Source organism: Gavia stellata, chromosome 4 (assembly GCF_030936135.1).
Source record: "Gavia stellata isolate bGavSte3 chromosome 4, bGavSte3.hap2, whole genome shotgun sequence".
Classification (NCBI taxonomy): Eukaryota; Metazoa; Chordata; class Aves; order Gaviiformes; family Gaviidae; genus Gavia; species Gavia stellata.
In genome coordinates this window covers 2,041,608-2,053,085 of record NC_082597.1, presented here as the reverse complement: position 1 = coordinate 2,053,085, position 11,478 = coordinate 2,041,608, and the positions used below count along the sequence as shown (strand labels likewise).

At 47.1% G+C, this 11,478-nt stretch overlaps 1 protein-coding gene across 1 annotated transcript in view; it reads left to right on the top strand.

Moving 5' to 3' along the window:
• Positions 1-524: 524 nt before the first annotated feature.
• FBH1 (F-box DNA helicase 1) overlaps positions 525-11,478 on the top strand; it is a 28,173-nt gene continuing 17,219 nt past the window's right edge. Inside the window, exons 1-7 of the mRNA XM_059816269.1 lie at positions 525-534; positions 2,090-2,254; positions 4,319-4,890; positions 6,259-6,389; positions 8,154-8,289; positions 8,536-8,726; positions 11,024-11,137. Coding sequence (XP_059672252.1) covers positions 525-534; positions 2,090-2,254; positions 4,319-4,890; positions 6,259-6,389; positions 8,154-8,289; positions 8,536-8,726; positions 11,024-11,137 — 1,319 coding nt within the window. The remainder of the gene's footprint in view (positions 535-2,089; positions 2,255-4,318; positions 4,891-6,258; positions 6,390-8,153; positions 8,290-8,535; positions 8,727-11,023; positions 11,138-11,478) is intronic.

Below are 11,478 nucleotides of genomic sequence, written 5' to 3'. Positions count from 1 at the left end.
GGGGAGCCTTGGCAACGGCGGGGGCCTTGGTAATGGTGGGACTCCTTGGCATTGGGGGGGCCTTGGCAATGGAGGGGCTTTGGCAATGGGGGGCACAGAGGAGGAGAGCCCTTGGATGTGGAGGCAGCAGGCCAGGGGCAGGGGTTGGCAATGGGGGGGCTGTTCTGGGCCGGTGTGGGGCAGCCCCAGGGGGGCCCTGGGCTGCCAGGGGCCTCCCTGTGCGGGCGCCATGCTGGGGGACACGAAACAACATGCCGGGGGGGAACGACAGGGACCAGCTTCAACCTTCTCCTCCCGAATATTTCCTGTCCCCACGGATCTTCCCCCGTCCTCTGCGGCTGCTGCTCATGGCTGATCCTTTCACTTCACAGCTGGAGTGTCTTCTCCTGACTGACGAGCTCCGCTCCGCATCATGTTCCTTACGTGATCAAAGCCATCAACCGTGACGTGCGACGCAACCTTTGCTCAGCACTTCTGTGTCTGCTGCTGTCACCAACGGAAGATTTTGGGAAAAGGGAAAAAAGATGAGTGCAGGTGAAGCCTGAGTGGGTTATCTTCTTGTGTTGGGTTTCTGGACTTGAACCCTCTGCCGCAGTCCTGGCATGAGGGGGTTTTGCTGTCCTGCGGCGGGGGAGCAAAGGTTTTGTCCCCAGTCCTACATTCAATCTTGCGTGAGACCTTTCTGTGTCTGACAGCTCCAGGAATAGACACAGAGCCGGTACCTCGGCTCTGATGTTTGCCAGGACCGTGTGCTTGAGAGAATTGGGGTGCTTCAATGATTCGTGCTGTTTAATCTGGAAAACTTTTTAATTTCAAGTGAGAAATACCATTTTTAAGTGGAATCGTGGAATACAATCATAGAATCATTTAGGTTGGAAAAGACCCTTAAGATCATTGAGTACAACCGTAAACGTAACACTGCCAAGTCCACCACTAAACTATGTCACTAAGTGCCACGGGACGCTCTTGCATTGCTTTTTTTCTTCTGCTTGCCTCATTTGCTGGGTTTTGAGGAACATGGGATGTTAGAAAACAGCCTTCCCAGAGAGCTCAGCGGTTGCTTTTAATGCCGCTCTGTTGAGCTAATGTGGATGAAAAGGAGGAAGCAGCGAAAGGAAACAAACTGACCCTTGGATCCTGCTGTACGAGATCAGTCGATTACTTTTGCGGCTGCTGTAAAAATGTTAGAGAAGTTTATCCTCCGCAGCGCAGTGTAATAATAAAGTACAAGAGAAACCGCATGAGCGGTGTTTTGCTGATAATTCTCCTATGGGAAGGAAGCCCATTCTGTGCCGTGGTTTCAGGTTTCTTGTGAGCATTTTCGGTAGAAGCAAGTTGGACTGTTTGTACTTTTTCTGCTGGCTGCCCCGCGTACGGAAGAGAGGAGCTCACGTAGATTTCAAGTAAGGTTTTCTTAAAATAACTCTTCAGGTAGTTTTGTGCTGCTTCTTAACCGTCCTTCTCGTGGGGAAGAGCTGTGCTGTGAGTGGGTTTTGTTTACTCCCTAATGGAGGATCCCGGCTTGGATCTGTTTGCGAGAGGCTCAAGTTTGTGTGTTTGAATGTTGGCTCTGACCTTCCCCGGGCAAGTCACTGTCGTCTCTCGTGGGGGATTGCACAGTTCAGCCTCTGCAGGCTTCCTCGGCATCCTCCTAATGATACTTTGCATTTACACGAATGCCTGTATCTGCTTCCTCTTTGCATTTACATGAATGCCTGTATCTGCTTCCTCCGTGTTATGGTATTGTAGAGAAAGCCGCAAAACTTGCAAGGATTCTGGTTTTATGTTGTCCTCTTTTGTTCCAAAGCCTCGTACAACACAGGAGTGGGGACCTGGGATACAGTTGCTGTTGCCGTGACAGCAGATGTGTCGCCTTGACACAGTGCATTTCCCTCCTGAGCATCTTGCCAGTGTTGTACCAGCTTCTGCTGTGATTTATTCAGAGGAACTCCTGGCTGAAACACTGAGACTGTCCTATAAAATTTCTGAAAAGAAACTGTGTATTTATGCCTCTGTTAAAGACATTGACTGTATATTGTTTGCTAATGGTTTGGTTTTGGGGTCTTTTTTTTCCTTGTTGGCAAAACAGTGAAGGGATTCAAAAAAACGCACCTCACGGCCGATGACTGCAAAGCTCTTGCACAGAGCGCAGAAGGTTCGTCCTCCCTGACGCAGCCGTTGAGTCAAAGGCAAAGTAGAGGATATGTAAACAGGGGCCTCCAACCCACCCACCGGACACGGAGACATCAAGGAGGTACAGTGATTGCGAATACTTTGAAGGCTGAGGGATTTGGGGGAGAAAAATGCTCATGTGGTGTGGAGCAAAAGGGCGTTGTGTAATCCATCGTCAAACTTGTGCTAATAGGAGGGTAATTCCCGTCAAGGTGAGTGCAAATGGAAGAAAATGGTCGGTTTTGAGTGGTGCATGGCAAAACTGGGCTTAATCTCTGCCTCCGCAAAGTCAAGTGGCAAGAAAAAGAGATACCTTGACTACTTCCCTCTGTGGGGGAATGAGTTTGCCTTCACGTGTGTGTTTAGACTCTCCTCACACCAGAAATGCTTCCATGTCTCTATCGCTGAGCTGTTGGAGACTATGAGGAGAGAACAGCAGCTCTCCCTGGGGAACGCTACAGCCTCTGCAATTAGGCACTGTTAATGATGTGACTCCTGCTTCTAGATGCTCTTTAGGATACTTATTAAATAATAATGATCTGTCTAGTTATATAGGACTGCAAAAGTGTTGTTGAGCACTTAGCAGATGTTAATGATCTTTGACTTAACTGGGAGTGGCAAACATTGTGATACACAACTTGTAGGCATGGGTCTAAAAAGTGCCAAGGCCTTAGAGGGCTTTTGAGGATTGATAAGACTTTGAGCTAATCTGCACACAGCAGGGCTCAGGGCTTGAACTGAAGGTGAAAGAGTTGTTTTCAAATAGCTCTGGGTGCAGGGTTAAAGACCCAGCCTCAAAACCTGTGTAACGACAAGAGACGCTACACACACATGTGGGCGAGGAGACAGGTAGGAAGCAAAGAAAAAACATCCCGAGTTATTCCTGAGCTCCTGAGTGGAAGGTTAGACTTAGGAGCATTTCGGTTTTTCCCTGGGAGGTTTGGGCATCTTTCTGTATCTTGGTGTGAGCTGACTCACTTCACAGAGAACGTCTGCTGGTGAGCCAGGACAAGACACCAGAGTCCTAGACTCTGTGCTCGTAGACATACTTTTCTTTTCCATTTGCATATCAGTGGTATCTTTGACTATCTCACTTTAAAAAATCTAGTAATCTTAGATGCTGCAGGTTTTAGGGTATTTGACTTGAACATTAGCAGGGACGCTGTTCTTTTTAAGCAGCAAGTGTCTTGCAAATCAGACCTCCTTAAGCTATGTCTTCATGAGCATCCAGAAATAAAATGCATTAAAATCAGCAGTAGCTGCTTGTGACTTTTTTCTTCTTGAGTAGCTGCTTAGCTAAGCATCAGGATATTTTGCAGACTAGGAGCAGGACAGAATGAATACTATCAGTGCTGATAACTTCAGTCTCTGTGCTACTTGGACTGTGTGGCTGTCAGAGACAGGAGAGGCTGCTGAGAGCAGTCTCTTGCCAAGTTTCAGTTTCTTTTATGGTTTTATGACGTTGCAGTCAGGAAATGATCTGGCAAGAAATGGCTGCTTATCCTCTTAAAGGCATTGGTCTCTCTCATACTGTGGTAGGAACAGCCTGCTAGAGGCTTGGTGCTGTGACCTTCTCATGGTGCAACGCAGTAGTTAAACCCTGAGGCTTTTCTAAAATCTTAGTGTGCTTCTCGTTCACTGGATTAAGAACAATAAATAACCGCTGGGAGCCCAACTTCAGTCTGAGGCACACCACAGCAACTCAAGTCTCGCATTTTGTTTCCTTCCTATTTCTCTTTCTTTGGCTAGTGGAAATATGTCCTGTGAAATTTATTGTGCAGCTGTGTTTCTGTTTAACACGCGTCTGCTGTGTTATGTTAGCTAAGGATTGTTGATCCTTATGAGAGATTGTTATGCACACCGTATCTTTTTCTAGAAGCTAGTGGAGGTGTCAGACGTACCTTGACAGTGCCCAGATTATGTGGACGGTGCAGAGAGATGAATGTTCTGTTGACTTCCGTAGGTTGCCAGAGAAGCAATATGAAGCAGGACAGTTCACCTGTAGGAAGTTCATATGTTTGTAAGGAACCCTGTGGAAATAACTACCACCTTACACAACCTCTGGTCTCCTCATTAGCTCAGTTAGGAGCAGTGCACTTTGCACTTGTTTCTGTTGACTTCACTCATGCTCTTCCTCTCTCTGCAGGCCAAGGTCAGCAGAAGAACATCACTGATTACTTCAGGATCTCTCAGACACAACAAGTAGGTGCCGGTGGGACGAAGAACAGTAGAATCAAAGAAGAGCTACTGGATCCCATCTTCACTGAACCTGATGATTCCTTCAGCAGTGTCTCTGCTGTGATGGATATCAGTGGTGATGCTTGCTCCTTTCTGGAGGATGAAGACCTTGTACCAGCTCCCAGGGAAAGCTCCAGAAAACGGCCTCTGTCCACTGCAGCTGCAGGCATTTGCAAGCCAGAGCACGATTTGTGGGGTGCACCTGAGAAGAAGCCGATGGTGATTCATCCAGAACACAGCCAGATCAAGCAGGAACGCATTCAAATCAAACAGGAACTTGATGATATGGAAATTGAACCAGTCCCTGATGCACACTATGGACTCCTGGGGACTCGGAACTGGGAAGTGCCTCAGGGAAGTATTGACGAGCTGCCTGTTGAAGTCCTTAGGAACATCTTTGCTTTCCTACCAGTGACTGATCTGTATCAGAACCTGAGCCTGGTGTGTCACTGCTGGAGGGAGATAGTCAGTGATCCACTGGTAAGGACTGCTGTGATATTGATTTGAGCCTGTCCCTTCTCCTACTGCTCTGTTCTGTCTTAGTCTTGTCTTAGCATGTGTCGCTGTAGGGGCATCCACGCAGTGTCTCTCTCTCTTTGTTCCTTTAAATCCCTTTATTATTCCCTAATGCCCACATCCTTTCTTACGAGGTCTTTTGTCATTTTTTGGTCTTCTGGACCACAGTGGCATCTTCAGATGCCAGCCTGTGTCAAAAGATCAATATTTGGGTAACTTCCCTTGTGGCATTCTTCCCATACATGGAAAGAGCATCCTGTAAGACTCCACAAAATCCCCCTTCACTGTTTTCTTTCCAGCCTTTTTTTCTGACAGGGATCATGCAGGAAATTCTGGCTACCAGACTGGGCAGTGTCCTCTCGTGGCCGGTGTATGTCACTGTCCCCCAGCCTGTATGTGTGTCTGTGTGTGTGTGGTGTCTCTTGTAGTCAAACGGGTTTAGAGGAAAGGCCTTTAACTGTGTTTTTATGGAGCTCGGTTCATCTGCAGTCAAGGCCCTCACAGTACAAACAGTCGTGAACCCGCTGGCAGTTGTTTTGGCCGCAGAGAGGATCTCTGCATTTCAATTAAAGGTGGCTTGGAGACAGCTGGCACCACTAGACTTGCTCATCGTTCACACTGGAAATCCTCAGCTTGTACGAAGAGGCTGTCTCAGAGTGGTGGGGGACTGATCACAGCCCAAATTTTTGTGGGGGTCCAAGTTCTTATTCATGCCCTTCTGATAAATTTGGATGGGCAAGGCTGGATGCAATGCAGGAGGTGTCCTGCACTCTGCTTTATCAGCACAGCATGTGTGCTTTGAGCCTGAAGAGCTAGAGAGATGCATAGAAAATGCATGCATTGAATGCTCAGAGTGCTCAAGTCCTTTCTCAAATCTGCTTTTCACTCCATAACACAGCCTAAAAGGCAGCCTCCTGTCTGTTTTTACCGAAGAAGTCCAAACAGCAGGCTGTAGGAGGGTAGGGCTTCATGGACAGAGGGATTTTAAGCACTCAGACCCCACTCAGAGCAGATCTGTCCAATAGTGATGAAAATATCCCCTGGGGATTCCTTTAATGCTTTGACATTTGAAACTGAACCTGTTCCCATCATTCTAGAAAAAACAGCCTTTTATAGACATGTTTGCAGGCTATGAGGAACAAGTCTTTCTCTCCTTCCTCTGTTTCCTCTTTCCTTCCCCATTTCATGCTAGGTACCTGTTTCCATCAAGCTACAGGGACTTTTTGAACTCCGGGTCTTCTTTGGAAGTCATGTTGATTAGCTTATTGCCAGAAGAAACCTATTTTCCAATGCTGTGAGATGAAAGATGGTGGTATGTGCTTCACATTCTAGTTCATTCCTTGGAAAAAGCTGTACCATCAGTACATAATGAAGAAGAACACGGCCCTGCACAGAGTTGAACAGGTCTTGCAGGATTTCGCCATAACAAAGGAGCAGGAAGGATGTGTGTTGGGGCTGATCAGGTGAGTCCACTTCAGCACTTTACTTTGTACCTGTAGATCCTCAGACCGTCCTTGCTTTGGGTCTTCTTTCCATTTTATTCTGTGAATTGCCAGGAGAGAAATGGGTTTGTCTTCTAAACAGGCGGGAGACATACAGGAAGATGAGGAAGGAACAGTAGAAATCACTATTAGGCATCTAGAAATAGGTAAAAAAACCTTCCCTTTCCTCTTCTTTCTTGTGTCGGGAGCACATGATGTACTAGTAGAGGATGAAATCTGGAGAAGAGAAGGTGGAAGTTTAAGTGCTGTCTTCCCCTGCCTAATGAGGAGCTGTAGAGAGCATGATACCAGACTCTTTTTGCAGGTACACAGTGAGAGGACAAGAGGCAATGGCCAAAAGTTACAGCATAGGAAATCCAGTTAGATATTAGGAGAGTGGTCAAATGCTGGCCCAGAGAGGTGGGGAATCTCCATCCTTGGAGATGCTCAGACCTCAACCGGACAAACAACCTAACTTTGAAGTCGTCTGCGCTTTGAGCACATGGCTTCCAAAGTCCCCTCTGCAGTTTCCTGATTTTGATAGCAAGTGAGAAGTGATGGATAAGTGAGGGAGAGGCTGCAAAGCCTGGGGCAGGGATAGCCTCGTACTAATGTCTGAGGAGATGGAGAAGCTGAACACGGACTGGGAAGAGGGGGCAGAAGAACAGTCTTGGTGGTGGCCTTTTCAGTTGGATGGTGTTGCCTCTTGGAGGGCGGGGAGATGGTTGTTGCACCAAAGGAGGAAAGAGGTGAGGAGAGCCTGAGCAACAGGGTATCAGCAAGCAGCTCCTGGATTTGGAGGCTCAAAGGAAGCTTTCGGAGATGGACCTGTGTGTCAGAGCACAGCCAGGTTGGGTACAGCAATTGAGAGAAGCTGCCAGGAGCTCCAAGGCAAGCGTTAGATCACAAAATCAAAAAAGGCTGGGCTGTCCTGTCGCTTGCTGCCTTCTGGTACCCAACAACAAGCTTGGGAGAAGACTTTTTATGCTTGCTTCCTGCAGGGTGACTATGCTGGAGAGAGTGAGACTCAATTTAAGTGTCCCTTTATGTTTCAGGATCTGTCACATCAGCACTGCTTTTCCATCTCCTGATCAGCCAGGGTCTCAGAGAGGCTCAGCATCTCCTGGATTTAGCTGAAATACCAATATCTTGTGGAGGATGTGAGATTTGAGCTCTTTTTCCTGATCCCTCCCATCTCCAATGTATTTTCTTCTTTTCCTTTTCTGAAAGGCTGCTTTCCTGGACCCACACTGACTTATCAGTCACAGCTCAGCAGCAAGCCCCAGCCCAAGATGCGTCCCTGATAAAAGCAAGCGCTCTGTTCAGATCTCTGTAGTCTAGAGGGCAATTTTGAATGGCAGTTATATGGTGCAAGGAGAAGAGTCAAATTGGGTTAAGAGCAAGGTAGATCCATCTTCGGGCAGGAGACTTCGAGACAGTCAGGATGAACTTGCAGACTAAGGGCTTGATGCAGCAAAGTATTTAAGCACATGTCTGCGTAACAGAACTGGGAATTACTTGTCTAAATGGCTCTAGGCACAAGAACTAGGGTTGGAAATCCAAGTCCAACACCTTGCAGCCTCACCGCTGAATGCATCTGGTCAAATCTGTGGGGCACACAGCAAGGTATAGTTAGACTTAACTGCAGCCTGACTGATGGTACTTTGGAGAAGGCATTATTTACTTGGAGAACAAACTCACTTGATAAGGCTTCTTTGCAAATGCTGCTGTTCCCATTCTGTGCAGGTGTGTGTCTGCCATACCCACAGGACGGAAGGTAGATCCCAGTGCAGTTCTTCAGTGTTTGAAGAGTCATCACCTCTTCTCGAAGGCTGAAGTCTGTGTCACCCACAAACTGCCACATTTACAGAGTGGGACGGGGGTAGGTTTAACAGTTATTAACTGGTTTATTTAACAGGTTTAAAAACTGCTGGTGCTTTGAGGTCGTATCTGCCCTCCTGCATCTAAAGGTTTTCCCTTTGGGGTGTTATTTGGTATTAGTCATGGTGACTGAAGAGAATTTAACTATTCATCATGGCATAAGTGTTTTTCCAGTGTTGAAGGGTTTCCCTGCTCCTAAAAGGCTCAAAGCTTTTTGCTTACTCTTTCTTGTTGTTGCCTACACCAGCCTGAGAACACGTGGGCCATAATTGCAGTCATGGTGCTTTTCTCCGATGGCGTCACTGACATCCAAAAGCTGATGGCGTGTCTGCAGAGACCCTGCTCTACCCTCTCTGTTGTGGACGTGACCGAGACACTTTACTGCATAGCCACGCTGCTGTATGCGATGAGAGACAGGAACATCACGATCACTAACAGGTGAGGAGTGGGGAGATGCTTCCTGCCTGCCTGCTTCTTTCTAGGCATGGCAATAGGTAATACATACAGTGAATGTATGCTGATGAGCAATTATGTTCCTGTTGGCTAGGGCTCTCCAGTTCCTCGGTGCGTGCAGTTTGTCAGAAACAGTGTGCACATCCCTAGCTTTTTGCAGGAACAGTCAGGAGTGTTGCCTTTAGATTTGCTTTAATTCCTAGACTGTTTCATAGTCCGCTTGTTTTTTGGGAAGTAGTGTTCAAGAAAAATAATTCTTTTCAGAAACAAAAGCAGGTTTTAAAGGAACTGTAGAAACTTTCTGATTAGAAATAGATACACATCAGCTGCAACAATTTAATGCAGTTATTACCTTCCTGAGACCAGTTACTCGCTTCACTCCTCTTAAATCACACTACAAGTCCCAGGGGCACCCATTTCATGTGCGTAGCGATCCGTCCTGCGCCTTTTGTTCACAGAGGTGCCTGATTATGCAGGTAAGAACCCACAGGTTGCTTCAGAATTGCAGTGAGAATGAGATGAGGATTAAGGACGCGTGTAAATTCTTCTTATGAGAAGACTGGAAAGGAGCTGCACTGGAAAAGGAATCTATAGCCAGAAAGAAGATGGTTCTGTAGGCTGCCCTCTGCAATTTATAGTTCGGCCTGTGTTAGACACAAGAGAAGAGTTCATTCTCTGCTTGCTCAACCATGAGCCATGTGCTCAGGCTACCAACCAAGGAAATCAGGATGCTTGTTTGGCCTGTTAGTGATTGATAATTGCTGGTAAAAGTCATACACTTGAGTAAACACCTGCTGAAGATGTGGCAGACAGAGCATGTTGCTCACAAGTGATGAGAGCTCATGGTCAAAGTCACCCACATCCCACCTCCATCTCCTTGAACAATCAAGACTAGAAGAAATAGAAATGACCGTGTCTCTTCTGCCATTATCTCTTCAAACCACACGAGGTTTGTGATTTAGGGCATAAGGAGGAAACGTGTTCTCAAGGAACTGTCTGGTACCTGTTTGCAGCTCTTAGAGCAACTAGTGAGTCTGAGCGTGTAGGTCATCTAATGTGAGACACAAAGTCTGTCCTGGAGTGTGGCCTGGGGTGGCAGCTGTTCAGTCACAGGAACAAATCTGCACTAAAAGAGGTAAAAAGCACAGTGGTGTCAACCCTGATGTACGATGGAGGTGTCGTGGTTTAACCCCAGCTGGCAACTAAGCACCACACAGCCACTCACTCACTGCCCCCCTGCCCCAGTGGGATGGGGGAGAGAATCGGAAGAATAAAAGTGAGAAAACTCCTGGGTTGAGATAAAGACAGTTTAATAGGTAAAGCAAAAGCCACGCATGCAAGCAAAGCAAAATAAGGAATTAATTCACTACTTCCCATCGGCAGGCAGGTGTTCAGCCATCTCCAGGAAAGCAGGGCTCCATCACGCATAATGGTTACTTGGGAAGACGAATGCTATCACTCCGAATGTCCCCCCCTTCCTTCTTCTTCCCCCAGCTTTGTATGCTGAGCATGACGTCGTATGGTATGGAATATCCCTTTGGTCAGTTGGGGTCAGCTGTCCCGGCTGTGTCCCCTCCCAACTTCTTGTGCACCCCCAGCCTACTCGCTGGTGGGGCGGTGTGAGAAGCAGAAAAGGCCTTGACTCTGTGTGAGCACTGCTCAGCAGTAACCAAAACATCCCGGCTTTATCAACACTGTTTCCAGCACAAATCCAAAACTCAGCCCTATACTAGCTGCTGTGAAGAAAATTAACTCTACCCCAGCCAAAACCAGCGCAGGAGGTGAATTTTAAACCAGCTGTTGCTGGCGTAATTAAAGCCGCAGAATCGCTGTGCTCCTCTCTTTGCAGTAACAAAGCACCATGAAGTATTGTCATAAGACAGTCGATGAAACTGGTTCACTTTAGAAGCCTAAACTAGCCCAAATTCTCTCTCTGGCTCCCCCAGATTCTGTTGCTGATAGCGGTTCAGGAGCGCAACAGGATCCTGTGGATTCTGATCCCAGGTCAGGTTTGCGTGGCAGACCCTGAAACACAAACCTAGCAGGAGTGAGGGAGAGGCCACAAACAGAGCTGTCCCTGTGGTGCCTTTGCAGTCACTTTTCAAGGTACTTGCACTTTAAAATATTAATATTGTCTCCTGCAGCTCCCTCAGCGCCTGGGGCTTTGTGCATCGTTCTGTTGGAAGTATCCAAGATGTTGGCAGTCTTTTAGGTGGCTGCAGACGTTTAATTTGTTATTGATGATTTCTCAATGATAGTTTCTCTTTTGTCCTTTCTACCAGGATCCATTACAATATTTTCTACTGCTTGTATCTGATGGAAAATTCTTCTGTACCTATGCAGACAGTAAAAGAGGAATCACTGGTTTCGCGCTGCCGGCAAGACTTATGGTCCAGGTAATGCTATTTTAGGTGATCTGAGCAACGCACCTAAGTACGCAGGGCCCTGGTGGAGTGCTGAACCTTGGAGGGGGAGCAAACGTTTCATGGCAGGGGCTGGTTGAGAAGACTCTGAGATTCATAAGGATTAGTACAAAACCTTATTCTGCTCCTTGCCATCTTCTCCCTGAGTTCTCAGAGGAAAACCAGAATCAGGCCCTAAATCTGTAGAAATTAAATTACCGAGCACTGACTGAATTTACAAGTCTTTATTCACTGATGGGTCTGTGTATCAGTGGAACACAGTTCTGGACTTGCACTCCAGTATGATGGCCACTGAGATTTCACAGAGCCCAAAT